Below are 18,862 nucleotides of genomic sequence, written 5' to 3'. Positions count from 1 at the left end.
TGTGCCTGCTGAAAGAAAATCATGATATTATACGTGCATATTAAAAATATTTTATCAAGGATAATTAGACTTAGCATATGCTTCGTAACCGTTGCAATGAAGTTACAAGGTTATGGAAAATAATTCTGTTAAGAAAGAATTATCTAGACTAAGAAATGTTGGGCTTATTTGTTACAAAAATCATCTGCGATTTCAGCAATAAAATGATAATGATAACTTTTAAGCACTGCAGAATGGAATATTTTCATTTACCAGAGTCTGAGTTACTATATGCAAAGAGTGTGGCGACAAATTATGATCATCTGTAGCTGTATTTGGAGGAATAAGACTGGTCTTCACTCCTTTGGTGCCAAAACCTGCTGCAGCTGTCAAAAAGTTTCAAATAAATTAAATTAAATGGAATGTCATCAGTCTATTTAGAGGACCATGCATGGCCTGATTTAAGTAACTTGACACTTTAGAGAAATCTAACGCTCTGTCAAAGGAAACAATGGGAAGGAAAAACATGGAGTTTCCTGGAAACATTACCCAACTGACAGTTATATGAACTCATGATTAATGTTAACAGGCACAGGCAGGAATTCCAACATCACCTTTCATGACACAGTGTGACCTTTTGAAGACACATTCACAACTGATTTATTAACCAAAGATTTTTGTCCATCGAAACTGATGAAACCACATTTTAAGAATGGCTTTTAATTTTCTTATAGATATTTCAGGGAACTTAAATCAGATGATTTAAGTATATATTATAACCTTCATCATGTTATGGAAAAAGAACACAATCTGGGTGCAACAATTATTTTATGAAAACATTATTATATTAAATGCTTATTTTTTGTCCTCTACCCCTGCAGGTGTCCATGCAATTATAAAAGATATGTGTCCACCCTCCTTGCAACATTCTACTGGATGCAAAGTATTTGTTTCCAGCAGGACGTATATATAACTGCTTAATTGTTCCCCCTCCTTATTTCCTTAGGAAAAGGAGTCTTTTATTTAAAGTACTTATGAGAGGAAAGGGCTATAGAAGTAGATTTTTGGTGTACATTAATACTGGAGCTAGGGCTGTTAGATGTCAGTGAAAGCCAGTTGATGCTGACATTTCCTAGAAGAGTAGTTTCATTAGTTATATTATGTGGGAGCCAGGAGAGGATTTGCTCTAATATGGTGATGTTGTCATTAGGATATATGTGTATATATATATATATATATATATATATATATATATATATATATATATATATATATATTTATATATATATATATATATATATATATATATATATATATATATATACACATATATATATATATATATATATATATATATATATATATATATATATATATATATATATATATTGCAGCAATAGTTAGTGTATTGTGGTCATTAATTTTGCAGTTGGCAGTTCAGCAGGGTGAAATGAAGGGGGGAGGGTTGGATGGGGGGGGGGCAAGTTGAGATAGTTAGATTAAATTATAGCAATTCCCCCACCTTTTTTATTAGGTCTGTCAAAATGTAAGATGCAACCAGGGAAATAAATTATTTGTCTCAGATGTGAGGTTTGAGCCAAGTTTCAATAAGGGTTATTATATCTGGAGAGTGTTCTGTCATCCAGGCATGAAATTCACTTACTTTGTTGGGACTGTTGCAGATAATAATTGAGTATGTTGGTAAATGCTTAGCAGGTACTTTGGGGGAGAAGAGTAATAGGATATGTCTTAGCAGAGGTAAGAATCAAACCTTGTACCTTAGGCATATGAGTAAACACCTTAACCACTATGCCATATGTATTTGTGAGGGAGTGAGTATTTGGCCCAGCTTTAGTATAAATGTCACCAAAACAGAGCAAAGGGTTTGAGAGAATAGTTAAGGTTTGGCGTGAAAGGTGATATAAGTAGTATTTTGGTTTGGTTCTAGAGGTGACTAAGGTGTAGGGGGAGATTTTGATTTTGGGAAGGGAGGAGTTTGTAGTAGCGGAGATAGAGGTTGCTATTGAGAATGACTATTGGGATTGAGATGCTGGAGTACTATAAATGGAGGCTGGAGGAAGCTGTGGTGAATTTATTTGTGTAATGCATGAAGAGAGGTAAAGGGAGTCAAGAAGAGAGTAATAAACATGGTGTGATAATGAGGTGAAGAAGTATAGAGGTCTGTCATTTGTATAACACTAGCATTTTTGAGGGTTTAAGCCTTAAGATGGGGTGCAGTAAGGGTACATGAAAAGGTGGATGGGGAGGTAAGGGATATTACAGTAGTTACAGCAAGACTGTGGAGTTACAGTAGTTAGAGATCTAACTTAGAGCAGTTGGTATGTAGTAGAATAATTGTGTTTAATTTGAGGACAATGTAGAAGTAAGGGGAGGTGAAATTAGTGTTGCCCAGGAAAAGGGAGTCTTGAGTGGGTATTGGTGTGTTTGAAGGAGAGGTATTTCTGTGTGGTTGGATGAAGTGAGAGGGAGGGGTATGTCATGTGTAGTGGCTATGTTGGTTAGACTGATGATTGAGTAGTAATAGGTAATGAGGGGATAGTGCAGAATGTAATCAGTGAAAAATGGGAGGAAGAGGAGGTACTAGGGAGGGCATAGAAAAGGAGGTTAGCTATAAATGTAATGTAATGTATTCAAGCCTGGATGGGAATGGGGGTAGGGTAAGGGAGTAGAGTGAGCCTGAGTGTAGTGAGAGTGAATGAAGCAGATTAGACCAGATCACATCAGGCTGAGTAAGAAAAAGAAAAAACAATCAATGAAACAGTAAAAACAAAGCTAAGACTAGTCATTAGAAAAAACAGGTGTAGTACAGATGAGTGAGAGAAACTGCAGCTATTTGTAGACAAAGTAGTGATAGGGAGGGAGGACATGTAGGTTAAAAGAGGGAATTGACCAGTTAAAGGATAGATGGAAAAGTAGAAATAGTGCAGCAAGGGGGGCTGAGGATAGATGGAAATGTGCAAATATTGCAGCAGGAGGGTAGGTTTAAGGTTTGGTGAGGCACTAGGAGCCGTGTATGTACAGAGTAATTGCTGTTATTAAATGGAGATATGGACATACATTAGGAAAGGCTGCAGTTGTACGGGATTTTGTTTCTGCCCCTTCTTGAGCTATCTGCTTCATTCTCTTCAAATCTGCAGGAGTACAGTTGCAAAGTCGCAGCCCTAAGCAAGTATAAAAAAGCTATATTTCCTTTCCTTGAATATATTCACTTATTTCAGCTATCTTAACTGCTGGACTGACTTATTTAATTTTATTGGGTTTAACTTATCTGTTCTGTATCTGATGACAATGTCTTATCATTGATTTTAATTGCTACGCTGATGTGCTAAATGCTGACCATTTGCTTTATGAATTGTTTATTTTTTTCTTTTGTTATACAGTCATCAAGTTATGTTTTGTGTAGTTGTGACAAAGGTTGTGGATGAAATGGTCCACAAATGAGTCTGCTTATTCGTTTATGAAAGAAATGAAATGTGAATAAGTGAATAAATAACATGAAAAAGTAAAGTAAAATACCAGCAACCATTTCAATTTTCCAAGCAGCTGTTTTTGTGAGGGCGTGTTAAATACCTTGATGAAATTCACATACATGGCATCTAAATAGAATGTTCTGTTTTGTTCTCCTTTAACAAGTTAAAGATTAAAGAAAAAAAAAATCAGTCAGATTTGATTGACAGATCTTTTTGGCAATGTGTCTGCCTTATGAAAAAGAAACAAGCCTTTCCTTAGGGGTTCTGTCTAACTTTCTGTGTAATTGAAGATTAATAAAGCCTTGGATTTGTTCCTGTACCCCCATTGAGTAAAGATGCAGCACTTGCTATTCTGCAGTCTGCAGGCATTATTGTTTTTCTACCAGCCAGAGATTCATTAAAGACCTCCATAAGACTACTTGCCTGCACATGTGCCAGAATCCCAAGGATCCTTGGAAACAATGTATCGCTGTCATTTGGCTGAGAGCCCCTTCTTGCATTCATCCTTGTGGTGTTATCTCTTTTATAGACACTTCAGACATTGTTCTTCTTTCATTGCTTTGTTTTTTTTTCTTGTCCCCACATCTCTGTCCATCTTAACTCCTTTCTCTTTGTCCTCATTGTTGAAGCTGCATCTTCTGTCATCATTCATCATATTCTGTGCCACCCCACTTGCTTATAACCTGTTTTGAAATCTACCCATGTTCCTCATCCTCTGTTTTTCTCATGTCTACATTTTTCTAGTCCACTCTGTCAGTTGAACAACTGTTGCCTCATATTTTCCATTCTGAGTCTGCCCTTCCATGCTTGGCTAACTAAGGCAATAGGATGTATAACTGTCATATTCTACCCTGAAGCTGAACTCTGCACCTCAAGGTTTTCTTAAACAGGCAACTGCTCCACATCCTGAAGACTGCACCCATCCCTGCCCATCATGCAATACTTCTTTCTTGCTGTCACTTATTTTTCTTTTTATTATTGATATATACTGTACACGTGTGTAAATATATATTTATATATATATATATATATATAGATAGATAGATATATAGATAGACAGATATATATATATAGATAGATATATAGATATAGATATATAATTGTATAACTTTTTATTTTTTATTAGGCTTTCTATTTCCATTGTTATACCTGACCATTTGTTTGACATACAGAGGCATCAACAGTGGTTAATAAAATATTTGTAAACATTCACAGGTGTTGAACATGCTTTGTTAATTTTTCAGGGCCCGACATTAGACACTATTGGCATCATGAATCCACATGTACGACCTTCATCTGGGCTTCCACAGTACCCAGGCATGCAGCCATTCCAAGTGAGCAGCACTTTCCTAATGTTAATCCTTAGAGTACATTGATTGTATCAGAAAGAGTCCTTGTTATCACTTGTTTTTTCTTTCACAGAAAAGTATTACTTTTATTATATAGTGAACTTAAAAGAAATATTTACACTGTCAATATTAATTATTTTTGTAACGTATTTTATCCTATTTCTTGTATGTACTGTCATTTTATGTGGAGCTCTTCTCCCAGGGCTTCACTGAAAATAGGTTCACATAGGCCCAGTGGGCCATCCCAGTGAACAAATGCAATAAATAAATAATATATAACGGTAATAACTGAAACAAATACATTTCTTAATAATGTAAGATGTGTCTGGAATAATAACCCAGGGTTCTAAGTGTGAAGCATTTTGAAGTGATTTTCTGACTTCACTGAGCACTGTGTTCCATGTTTGATTAGCCAAAATACTAACTTACTTGTTGTTTTCATTTGACTTTTCAGTCTGTGCCTTTGTCACTACAAGTTCTGTTGAAAAGATGAATGAAATAAAAGATACTATTAATGGTACTGCTATTGCTATCTTAGGCGTTCCCGTCATCTGAGGAAAATCACAGTGGCACTTCTCATATAATTTATAATGTAACTGTATTACTGACCTTTCCTGGATCTATCCATTCATACAATATAGGGGAGTTACAAAGAGATAAAAACAAGAGAAAAAGCCCCATTGCTTGAAGTAATCCACTTTTGTATTCCTGCAGGTATTTTTAAGGCAGACAGCTAACCAGAGTAGAATGCACACAGTCTCAAAATCAAGCAATGAAAACATGAGCCTTAAGCTGTCTGGTTTATTTGGACAGAATAAGGAACATGTACATTCTACTCAGGTTACTTCTCTGCCTGGAAAACACCTGCAGTAATATAACAGTTTATTACTTCAAAGAGACTTTTCCTTTTTTTTTTACTTGTTGATACTGGGGAGATGCAGTCATTCCAATGGATTTGGACAGCTTATGAGGTGACCTACACCACAATAGGCAGCGCACATTTTGTATTGATGCAACAAGTTGGGAGACTGCCTGCTGACCTGTGGTAGTATGTGGCTACCTGCATACTTAATACCCAGACACTTTGCTACACTTCTTCTGCAGAAAGGCTGTACAGCATTGCAGGCTTCTTTGCAAGCCTCAACTCTGCTATACTCATAACTAGGATATTGCTAGAAAAATAAATCATTCACCATCTTAAGTACTTAATGATATATATGTGGTCCTTATTTAGTGAAAAGAAGGACATTCCAAAAACAACAGGTTGAGTTTATGTCAGCTTAAATGAGCTGTTCCTGCCAAGCAAAATAGATGGAATTAGACAAACTTGTTTTGTGCTCAGAACATGTAGAGTTATTTGCATAAGTGTCGGCCAGAAAATCCTTAGCATTTGCATAACTGTCTGCTAGAAAATCCCTATGAGTAAGGTTACTAAGAAATGTGGTCTGTCTGCAGAATGATTAACTGCTGAGATACTGGACAGTGATTCTTCTTACTAACTGGTAGCACTGTCAGACAGTAGCCACACCATGGCATCACCTTCAGGTGAGTATTGTTTTCTGGCTATCTGTAGCATGAAGCAGAGGTAGCAGTGACCCTGAGCTCAATGGACGGTCCTTTTGCTCAAGATATGCCCAGAACATCTTAAGTAAAACTAACAAATGAGTAACACTTAAAACATTTAAATGCCATTAAAACTTTCTAAAGGTAACATTATTGCTTTCTTAGTGCAACACACACACACACACACACACACACACACACACACACACACACACACACACACACACACACACACACACACACACGCACACGCACACGCACATGCACACGCACATGCACACATGCACACATACAGAGGCAAACACACATTTCTATCAGGCCAAATGACCACACAGTGTAGACTTCATTGTCAAATATTTCAGCAAAAAAAACAACTAAAATTAATACTTCAAATTTTGTCACTTTAAATTTAATGATCATGCAAAATGAAACAATTGTTTAACAGTAAAACATTCCTTTTTTTTTTTTTACTTCCACGCCATTGCCCTTCATTATTACTGGCTCAGCACTCCAGCACCTGACCTCACTAGATCAACAAACTGATGAAGTCCACCCCTGCTGACTTTACAATCCAGTGTATGTGCTGAGGCCTGTCATGGAATGAGATAACCATGGGCACACTTGTCTGTGGATCTGTCCAGGGAGGAAGAATTTTACTTATGCCCTATCCATTGTTTCCCTCCCTTGTTCAGATCCATGGTTTAGCCTGGGAGGGGTGAGTATGCAGTGGAGATGTGTGGCATTTCACTCTGCCTCCAGAGCACCTTACCAATGTCTTCATCTTTAATCTCTCTTTTTAGGCATGACTACCTTTTGCTGTGCCCAGCCTCCTTTAGGGATCCACACTGTAAATGCTCATGGAACCCACCATCTATTCCAGGATGGTAATACCCATCTCTCCCTTGCCATTCTGTCAGTCACCTGAGCCACTAATCAAACACAGGTTACCTTGGCAGCTGTCAAGGCTTTATGCCTCTGTGCCATTGGAGTAGCCAACAGTCAAGCATTCGTTGGTAGAGTTCTGTTACTGTCTACAACCCAGTAGTAAAATTGTGAAAAAAGTCAAAGACATATCCTATACTACCATTAGTAGAAGTAATGCAGAGTAGTTTACCCTTCTGAATCTGTACTTTGGTGTAATACAGAGATATTCATTTGATTGATTTATTTGTTTGTTAACTATTTAAATAAACGTGTCCAGTGTGGGCTGTCATCAGAAGTGACAAGAGCTAAAGAAGATATAAATGTAATATATAAAGTCTTATCTAGTTTAGAGTATAGAATTTACCAGTACATTTTTGGTAGAAATCCATATTCCAAAAGGGATGTATAAATGGCCAGAGTAAAAGCATTCAAACTGAACACAGATAGTCATCAGAAATCAAGATTAACATTATGAGCATTCAAAAGCAGAAACTTTTACAACTGCACAAATGTGACACACTATTTTTCCCCAAGTTCCCAGACTGAACCGTAGCTCACTATGGTTACCACATATGTTCGCACACCATTTATTAATGCCAGACGTAAATAAATAGTAGGCTATGGAAATTAAATAAAAAAATAAAACCCTGACTTTGGCCCAAGTGTCCTGAGTTCATATAGTAACTTGAACACTTAATGACACAGACAAAGAGGCTGGAATGCTCATCCTACAGGGAGCACACACTCACAACACACATCTGTAGGCAGATAACTATGATGCAGTCCCCAGTAGTCCTGCATCAAAGAAATGGAGAGGGGAGCATAATACTGAGGCCTACTTCTTATCCCACCCATGGGTTGTTACCAAGGAAACCTTGAGCAAACTCTTATGCCTCCCAAATGCTGTCCTTCATGTCCAACTCTTGCACTCTGTGATGAGGGTCATTGTCTGAGTGGTGAATAATATGTGGCCAATAGGAAGATCAAAAGATTAAATGAGTAATATGAATAAGACTAAAACTTCTAACATTGTTTAAAATTTCATAACTAGAATGAACTCTTTTTTTACGGTTATACCCTCTGTACCCTCTGACTTGCTGCATGACTGACAACGCTGAAAAAAAATACCATTGAGTTTCAAAGTTACCATAGCCATAAAAGCAAAACTAGATTAAACAAAGTAGAATATCTATATTTCCTTATTAAATCTTCTAGAATAAACTATGAACTCATCTTTGTCACAAAATTTGAAAGCAGCTGTGAGTTATTCTTTAACACTGAATGGCAAAATTATGAACATACGCGTTATCAGTAAATAATGAAGTCACTACCCAGCTGCAGGGTATGACAAACGTGCTTCCAGAAAAAAATGTGCAGACTTCATCATAAGCAAATAACTTCTGAGTGCTCAAGAGATAATGTGATGCATTGTCCATATACCTATAAATGTGTAGCTATGGAGATGTGATAACTGCTGGCACAAACAAAGTGAATATAGATAGATAGAGATATAGATGTAGATACAGATATATGTATATATTACTCTGAGAGAAAAGATTGTATACTCTGTTCCAGATTAGAAAAAAATCTAACTAAACCCGTATAGATCCTGTTAAACAATATATGGATGTGTTCCTGATCCACAGTATCAGTGTATAGTTGTTATTAATACAAGAGGGAAGGAGTTTGTATCAAAGAACAGTTTTCGACTCTTCAGCCTGAACCATGTTGTTTATCATATTATGGTGAAAGTCATAATTGAGCTTATCCAGAATAATATAAGAAACCTACTTCATTTGATATAAAACTGCATGGATTTGTTAAGGGGATATATCGTATTACATAGATTAAAGAGGTAACAGCAGCACTTAATAAATATTTCTTCTCTTGACCTTGTTATGGCTTTTGAAATTAGTCCACATAAAGGAAACATTGACAAATCAAAGGCATTTATGGTCATTCCATACATAATCCATGAAAAAACACTGGTAACACAACAGGATACTGGTAACACAACAGGATACAAGTTAGTGGGGTTACCTGCATGTCACTTGATTGGTCTCTCATGGGTTATTGTAATAGGGCTACTACTTTTTGGCCTAATTGTGAGAAACAGGATATCAGTAACAAGATATACTAATGATTATATACTGGGTCACATAGTACAGCAAATGACACCATAGGTCTCCAAACAATGTACATTTGATGTACTAATGAACTTAGTTTTAATGTCAATATATAAATCAAAATCAGGCTTGGCTAAATGACATATTATGATTTTAAGATAAATTGTCAATCTGTAAAATGATTCTATAATTAAAAATCTAGGGAAATTGTAGGCAACATTTTACTAATTTTATCTACCAAAGCCACAGTGCCATACTCTCTAACCCATCTAGATCTATAGGGCATGTCTACTCATACCAGGGAGATTGTTGTAGTGTTTTATACCTTACCAATTGAACTCATTGATAAATACAATATGTGGTGTTTGAATACACCATCTGAAAAAGTTTGAAAAGGCACAGTACTGTCTTACTGAAAATTATAGGTTGGAAAGTATTCATAAAACCTTTAGTAACTTGTTATTCTATTCTGTTTCTTGTAGTTTATGATGATGTAGCCTCTGCCTTGTCAGAAAGGCAACGTCTAATCTTATGGCTATGCCTGGAGCACATCACTAGGGAAGCTAATACCAGATAGGAGTAAGTAATACTAAATATAAATGGTAGAACAACATGGTAGATGCATTACAGAGCACTTTCCAACACTATAGCATAAGTCTTTTCTTATAATTAGAAATCAGCCATCATCTTTAAAAATAATCATGTTCATAGGAAATTACCTTTTCTGGCATTGAAGAAAGATTTTTTTTTTTAGAACTAGTATAGATTTTTTTAGAACTAATAATAACTATGCCTTCCTGAAATGTTAGGCATGTGATGGTGCTAGGATGAAGCTGAAGCAATCTCTTTTTAAATTGGCATCATTTTTGGCTGATAACTACATTCCTGTAGATACATTTATTGAAGAGTGGCAAATATTATCTGTTAACAGGCAAGTGCAGTCTACAGACATGAAAAAGAGACTGTAGCATTTAGTTTTTTCTGAAAATTATCTGCTAATCATTAGTGAAATATTTTATTTTAATAGCCGCCTCACCCAGCATTCCTAATCAGTCTATCGTCAGTAACTTTACAATTAAAAAGGAATCTAACATAGGTATTCCACTAATATTTTTTTTTACCAGGCTAGATACAAATATTATTATATATTTTAGTAGATAATCTGGGCATCTTGGGGCAATGCAGCAATTGCCTCATGTATACAGACAACCCTCTCCTCCTACCACCCAACACTACAACCTGTGAGAGATGCACTTATATAGCCAAACTGGAAGCAAAGCTCTCTTCACCAAAGACTGGATTAGACAGTCAAGAGGAGAAGGTCAACACTTGCACCACACCACACTCATCACATAGTCCCTCAAAACCTACACCACCAAAACACACACATAGAAACACAAAACACACACCTACATTCGCGGAGGCTCTCAATAAAAACCTGCCCAAGCATCAGGGACAGCCAAAGCATAAACACAAGCAAACTCTACCCCCCCCAACACAACCCAAATGACACATAGCCCACAAACTCAACCACAGCCCCTAAGGCATAACAGCATACCCAACACTCGAGTCATAGGTGACTCTATAGTCAGGCACACTGATGTTCCACTCACTAGACTAAACAAGGAGAAAGTTACTGTCAGCTGCCAGGATCCGCCGCATAACGCATGCACTCAGGTCACTCCACAATAAGTACAAATATGACACTGTCATTGTCCATGTTGGTGTGAATGACCTGAGACGTACCTCCCTGGACTACATGAAAAGAGACATGGAGGAGCTCTCCGATCTTGTATCCCAGGCAGGTATGACCCTAACCCTGAGTAACATCTTGCCATCACCCAGAATTATACCACAGTACAAGGACAAAATGATTGACTTCAACAATTGGCTAAGCTTCTGGTGTCATTCTAAGGGGATCCAGTATTTGTCTGCCTGGGATGACATGATCGACAGACCACGATGCTTTGCCAAAGATGGCCTGCACCTGTCACCCTTAGGATTCTGGATACTGGCTAAGGCTCTTGCCACCCCTATAGTGCCTTTTTTAGGCAAGGTTCAAATGACAAATTCACCACTGTAACAGGCACAAGCAAGCAAAATCTGAGGGTAATGCTACTCAATGCTAAAAGTCTAAACCTCAAAATGCACTCACTCAAGGCATTCCTTAAAATGGAGAACATTGACATCTGTGCAGTGACAGAGACCTGGTTCAAAGCTCCAGAGAGCAGCCCTCCATTACCAGGCTACAATTCATACCACACCTTTCGGCCACCTAACCCAGACCGAAGCTCTAAAGGTGGAGGCACATCCATATTCATTACGGATATCCAGGCTAGTTGCACAGCATAATGCATCCGAGATTATCCAAGTGCAACTAACTCTGGGCAAGACTGCAATCCAAATTGTAGCTTGTTACAGACCCCCCACCATGCCCCAGGATTCCCACTCCTCATTTCTTGATACACTGGAAAGTATTAGGGTACAACCCAACACCCTAATAATGGGCGGTTTCAACTACCCCACCATTAACTGGGAAAACTACTTATGTACCAACACTTTTGCTCAACGTTTTCTAAAATTCATAAATTCCAACGCCTTGGATCAACTTATTCACACCCCCACCAGGGGCAGCAATATCCTAGACCTGGTCATTACCAAAATGGGAAACCGGTGTTCCACACCATAGGTCAATTTCTCGTTGGTCCGATCCGACCACAAGCTAATCAGCCTAGACATCCACATCCCACCCCCCACCCCCAATTAGGGAAACCATTGTAAAAAACTTCTCCAAAGCCAACTTCACACTGTTTAAGACAGAAGTGGCAAACTTCATGACAACCATGCAGACAGACAATAGAGGTATGACTGCTGAATCCTACACAAATGCACTTTATAAGCACTTACACGAGTACATGGATCATGCTATCCCTAATAGAACCAAGATGTTATCTTCCAAAAAAAGGAAGCCAATCTGGTGGTCCTCTGCCATAAACAAACTTTACAACAGAAAAAAAGAGTAAAATTCCATGACTGGAGGAACTCCCTGGTCAACCTCAGTAAAAAGCTGATATCCCTCATAAAATCCTCCAAAGCTAGTTATGAAAACAAAATTGCCACTGACTCTAAAGACAATCACAAAGCATTATATAGCTATACCAAGAATCTCAATGGGAACACTCAGATCTGCTCTGAGTTACAGCACAATGGCACTAAATATACAGAACTAACTGATACTGCCAACATCCTAGCAGATAGGTTCAATGCTAACTTTACCCCCCTCTTACCCCTAGAAAGCACATCTCTATACCAGAAGAATGCAAAGATCCTAAAATCACGGCTGCACAGGTAAAAAACACACTCTCCAAAGCCAAGAACACAGCATCCATGGGGACTGACAATATCTCAGGCTGTGTTCTACATGAACTACAGAATGAACTGGCACCCCACCTAAGTACCATGTTCAATCATAGCCTCACCTCAGCCTTTGTACCCACTGAATGGTGCACCACGACAGTTATCCCACTCCACAAAGGTGGAGTCAAGATGGCCCCTGGGAACTACCGCCCCATTAGCCTGACAAGCCTGGTCTGCAAGGCCATGGAACGTATCATCATGGAACTCATAAACAAAGACATTGGTAATCTCCAAACTCTGGACCCTACCCAATTTGGATTTGTAAAAGGCAGATCATGTCTCCTAAATCTGATTGACTTCTTTGAAGCAGTCTCCAAAGCCATAAATGAGGGTAAAATGGTTCACACAGATTATCTTGATCTCGCCAAGACTTTTGACACCATCCCCCACTCTGGAATTATAGATAAGCTCTCTAAAATAGGTATAAATCCCTATGTCACAAGATGGGTTGCCAACTGGCTCATGGACAGAACCCACACTGTGAAAGTAGCAGATTCCAAATCCGACTTCAGACCAGTGACAAGTGGAGTACCACAGGGTTCAGTCCTGGGTCCTCTCCTGTTTGGTATCTACTTCTCTGAAGTGCAAGCTAACACAAAAGGTCTTTGCCTAACAAGGTTTGCAGATGACTGCAAACTAGGAGCCATAATCAAAACTCCTAATGATGTGGACAAACTACAAAAGGGCCTCACTGAGACAGATACCTGGTGTCAAAGCCATGGCCTGAAGTTCAATGCCAAAAAGTATATTGTCATCTGCTTTGGTAAAAACTCTGTACCCATGAACTACCACATAACTGGTAGTCTACTTAATGCTGAAAATGTGATAAGAGACCTTGGGACACAGGTTTAAAGTAGTCTCTCCTTTTATAATCACATCACCACAGTGGTCAAAAAATCCTTCTACGTAGCTCATCTCATCACAAAAGAATTCTCATCCAGAATAAAAAGGTCATTGTTCCCCTCTACTCATCACTCATTAGACCCATTATAGAGTACAATGCCCCTTTTGGTATGTACCTCACAAGACATCTACAACAACTGGAAAGACCACAGAAATGCCTCACAAAGAGGATTACTGGCCTCAAACAGATGCCCTATGCAGAATGTCTCAAAAAACTGCAGCTTTACTCCATCGCATATCGCCTGCTCAGGGAGCAATCTCTGCCTAATATACAAAGCTAATGTCAAACCCAGAGCTGTTGGACATGCTCCACTTAAAGAAATCCCAATCCCTCCGAGCTACACGCTCTAGGGACCTAAACCTTGTCACCACAATAAACAGAACATGCTGGAGGGATAGATTCATGTCCCAGAGACTTTCCATACTCTAGAACAGACTACCCATCTATGTCAAAAAGAACTCCTCATTAGCACTCTTCAAAAAAAATCTTGATGATTGGATGGGAAATTCACCCCAGGGATCACTTCTGTGGCTCTGCTCGACAGGGGCACAGGAAAATAATTTTCTTGGATGGCAAAAGCCAGGGTACATTTTTGGCTAGGCTTATATAGGCCCTAGGGCCAATAGCCTAGTGCCTACCTATGAACCTATAAGCAACAGATAATAAAGTAAGCATTATACAACAGGCTTTTGGAAGGTCCAAAGCAAATTCATGAAATCAGCATTGCTGAAAATTAGGCCACAGTTTTCTACACTTTCCAGTAATGGATGAAGGGTCCATGATTTGATGCATTGTGCAGAAAAAAAAAACATGTAGCAGTCTAGTACAACTTTGCAATCTCATATGCACAGTTCACATTTTACAGCCCTGCACCCCAATATCTTAATGAAAACAATTACAGGATTTAAAAGGTTTATTTGTAGCTCACAGACAGTGCATTACAATGAATGCACAGTCTAGTGAAGGTAGATTTCTTAAAGGGTGGAATGCAGATGTTGATAGGTAAGTATGTGTTTCAGTGTTTTTTTTATCAAAACTTTTGGATCTATTGAGCATTTGGATATTGGAGTGTTAAGAGTGTGTGTGTGTGTGTGTGTGTGTGTGTGTGTGTGTGTGTGTGTGTGTGTGTGTGTGTGTGTCTGTGTGTGTGTGTGTGTGTGTGTGTGTGTGTGTGTTAGGGTCAGTACAAGTGTAGGTAAGGGTGTGTGTGTGTGTGTGTGTGTGTGTGTGTGTGTGTGTGTGTGTGTGTATAGACATATATATATATATATATATATATATATATATATATATATATATATATATATATATATATATAGATATTCGTACTGCATTTCTACCTGCTGTTTGTGGAAAGTCTACCCATTTGACTGTAATTTAAATAATTTTTCTTTGTGTTTTCATTATGTGATGTAGCTTTGTATTGTGGAGTTTTTCTCCCCAGGCCTCCACTGAAAACGGGCTCTTGAGCCCTGTGGTCCTCCCCGGTCACCAAACTGGAATAAATAAATAATAAATTATATATATATATATATATATATATATATATATATATATCTATCTATCTATATATATATATATATATATATATATATATATATATATATATATATATATATCTATCTATATATACATACACACGTGTGTGTGTGTATTTGTATGTGTGGTTATGTAATGACTGATTACCATGTTACTTGGTTGACATAAAAAAAGCAACCAAAGCATGTTGACCAATCATTATATAATACAATACATTTGCACACATTACACTGAAATAGGAAACAGATATCCTTTTCCAATGCATTATCCAGAACCTAACTCAACTCAAATTTGTCTAAAATGGTTGTAGTGTTATGGGATTTTTTTTTTTAATTCAATATGCGGGTTAGTTTTAGAGGCAGGGTTAGGATTAGGTCTAGTATGCATGACTAAGGTGGGCAGGTGTTTTTTTCCCAGTCAAATAAAATATAATTGATAGATAGCTACATAGATAACTGTATGAGTGATTAACACAACCGTAGGTATATACTATCTAGTATTGCACTGCATATTAATTATTCTCATTTTTCTTAGGGACTGCATTAAGGTTGGAAGATGTGAAATATGTGCATTTGCTGTTGATCATGCAGAAGTGATGAACACATCTTATTCTTAATCATTGACAAAAGATAGCCTTCAAAACTTTATGTGGTTTACACTATTTTTTTAATGTACATCTATCAGAGTAAGATGCTGTCTGGTTCGATTCTCAGCTAGAGCATCTTCTGCGTGGAGACATGCATGAATGGGCGTACCTTCATTGAAGGTTGTGCGTCAGGGTTGGTAACTTGGCACGTAAAAATCAACTACCAATTATTAATGGACCAGAGTTCAGCTTGGCGACCCCTAACCGGGAAAAGCCGAAATACACAAACAATCTATGTGGTGGATTGGTGTCCCTCTTTTTTGTTCTTGTGGTCAATATTGCTTTAGGTGACTCATTTTGTCTGCTGAATTTCATTAGCTTTTTGTGGTAAATAGATTTTACTTGATCGTGGCTGAAAACGAGCCTTTGTGATGTAATCTATTCATCTGTATCTGTCTATTCATGTATGTATTTATTAGGTGAAGAGAAATACAGGCAAAAGTATCCAGATATGGAAAATTTGATAATACAAAAAGGGATCATAAAAAAAACACAAAGAGGGAATGTAGAACAGAAGATTAGTAAAGTAGACGTTAAAAAAAATAGAAGTTGAAGTTAAGGAATTCCTGTGAAGTTAAGGATTTAGTGTAGAAAGTGTAACTCAGGTTATATCACAGCATGATGGAGCAATTAGTCCCCCAAATTAAGAGAAAAATGAGGAGCAGGAGAAATCTGAAGCAGAAATATGGGCACGGGAAAAAGAAAGAGATTTAATATGGTACGATATTATGCAAAGGAGAAAGCAAAAGTAATCAACATAAAAAGAGCAGCACCAAAGATAGTTCAAGGGAAGTACAGGCAAAAGCATCTGCATATGGACATTTTACAATATAAAAAAATAAGAAAGTAAAGATGAAAGGAAGAAAAAGAGGATAAGTAATAGAAATGTTAAAGAAATCGAAACTGAGGTCATGCATTACCTGAGAAGTGAAAGATTTAATGTAGAAAATCTAACTTTGATAAGATCACAGTGGGATAGAGCAATGGATCCCCGAATTAAGAAGAAACTAGTAGACTGGGAAACATCTGATCAGTTGCCATATGAGGACACTTTGGAGCCTGCAGTAGGAAAACATTACAAGAGTTTAGTTGGATTCCACACCCAGGCAGGAACAGCAAACTGTGGCAACCCTGACACAGTCACTGTTGTGGAGTGATAGGCCAGTGAGCTCCTTTATGTAAGAGTAATGGATGACACAGGATGAAACTGAAGAGAATGTAGCACAGGAAGATGTTGTGGATCATTCTATAGAATGCCCACAGGAAATTTAGAACAAATAATGTGCCTTCAGTTTATAGAAAAAGTCAGTAAAACCCAAAAAGTTAGCAGTTTGATAAAACAAATGAACACAGTAATTAGGACTGTTCATAGAGATTCATGCAATATAACAGAAGTAAATAGGATATATTATTGTGCAGCCTAGTAACAGATAAAGTCTTACCACAAAAGCACAAGGCAGTAAGGTAGAGGAAGGGGAGAAATCAAATGCCATCATGGAAGTATTGAACAGAGAAAACTATAAAGCAATTAAGTCAAGAGTTATCACTGTTTGAAGAGTATAGAAGAGAAAACAAACCAACAAAAATACTCAGAAAGATAGACATGATGAAAGCAATGTGCAGTACCAGAACAGATCAGGATCTATTCTGCACTATCTCAAATATAAACTAAAAATATCAGCACAGACAGAAAAACTTAGGGAAATATTCAGATAAATGTAAAAGAAAAGTTCCAAATAAGCAATTTATTGATGACCCAAAAAGTGTTAAGGAGAATTGGGAAAAATGGCAAAGGAACTGAAACACATAGAAGAACTAGATACATTTTGGAGAAATATATGTGAAGATCCTGTGGAACATAAAGATGCTAAATGAATAGAGAAGTAAAAGAAAAAAAAATAAGAAGTTCAGATGTATAGGATATAAAATGGGTTGAAGTAACGGCCACAGAGATAAAAACAAAGTTAAAAAAAGTTCTTAATTGGAAAACCCCAGTCCCAGATGAAATACCTAACTTCTGGCTAAAAGTATTAGCATCTTTATATGAAGATTTAGCCTCAAATAAGAACTGTTTATGTGGGAACCCCGAACAGACACCAACCTGGTTAACAACAGGAAAAATAATCCCCGGGATTCATGAAGCTTGCGCCAGGCACAGGCGTAGCGTAGGCGGAATAACACCAAATATGGCCGTCAAGCGATTCAGGTATGATCCAATTCCACGTGCACTATGCTAGAACTGCACAGCCCTCAGCATAGGTATGATAATCACCCCATGCACAGTGTCGCACCATGCAAATGAAGGCATATAGCGATTCATGAAGTGGTGCAGGTGTAGCGTAAGCCCACGGAAATGTAAACCAAAAAACACGGTTTACATTTTCCCAAACAGAAGATTGGAGCTATAGAAGGGGACCAGACTCTTGTATTACAAAGTTAACATATGCCAATGGCTAAATACACAGCCAATGGCATAAGAAAAGAGGCACACCACCTAAAAAACAATATTTAATGTCATGTCCACAGTAACGCACAGTACAACCGCAGGGCATATGTGCGCAAACAGGAACACAAAGAAAATATATACAAATGTCATAAAATTGCAATGTAATACAAATCAGGATTTCACCATAATGTGCAATGGTAGGCATGGTACACCACAACCAAGGTGCAAGGGTTGCTAAGGGCCTGCGACAGTGTTCAGTGCAGTAACTATGAATTAGTAGTCAATGCCATGCAAATGAGGCAGGTAATACTGAATCGCAAACATCCCACCGGATGAAGGATGCACAGCAGTATAACACCAAGGAGTGGCTCAGAGGAGATACATGACATCAGCAGAGGGGTGTGCCACCGTAGCAGTAAGCACATTGGAGCAATGCAAATGTGGCCTGGCCATTGCTCAGCAAAGCTGCAGTACAGGG

At 37.8% G+C, this 18,862-nt stretch overlaps 1 protein-coding gene across 1 annotated transcript in view; it reads left to right on the top strand.

Annotated features, from left to right (window-relative positions):
* The window catches only part of MED12L (mediator complex subunit 12L), a 919,119-nt gene that overhangs the window by 841,990 nt on the left and 58,267 nt on the right, over positions 1 to 18,862 (top strand). The window contains exon 24 of the mRNA XM_044070851.1: positions 4,715 to 4,804. Coding sequence (XP_043926786.1) covers positions 4,715 to 4,804 — 90 coding nt within the window. The remainder of the gene's footprint in view (positions 1 to 4,714; positions 4,805 to 18,862) is intronic.

Source organism: Protopterus annectens, chromosome 4.part1, assembly GCF_019279795.1.
Source record: "Protopterus annectens isolate FY-2018-M chromosome 4.part1, PAN1.0, whole genome shotgun sequence".
Taxonomy (NCBI): domain Eukaryota; kingdom Metazoa; phylum Chordata; order Ceratodontiformes; family Protopteridae; genus Protopterus; species Protopterus annectens.
The sequence above is the reverse complement of the archived record's forward strand: the minus strand, read 5'-3'. Positions and strand labels throughout refer to the sequence as shown.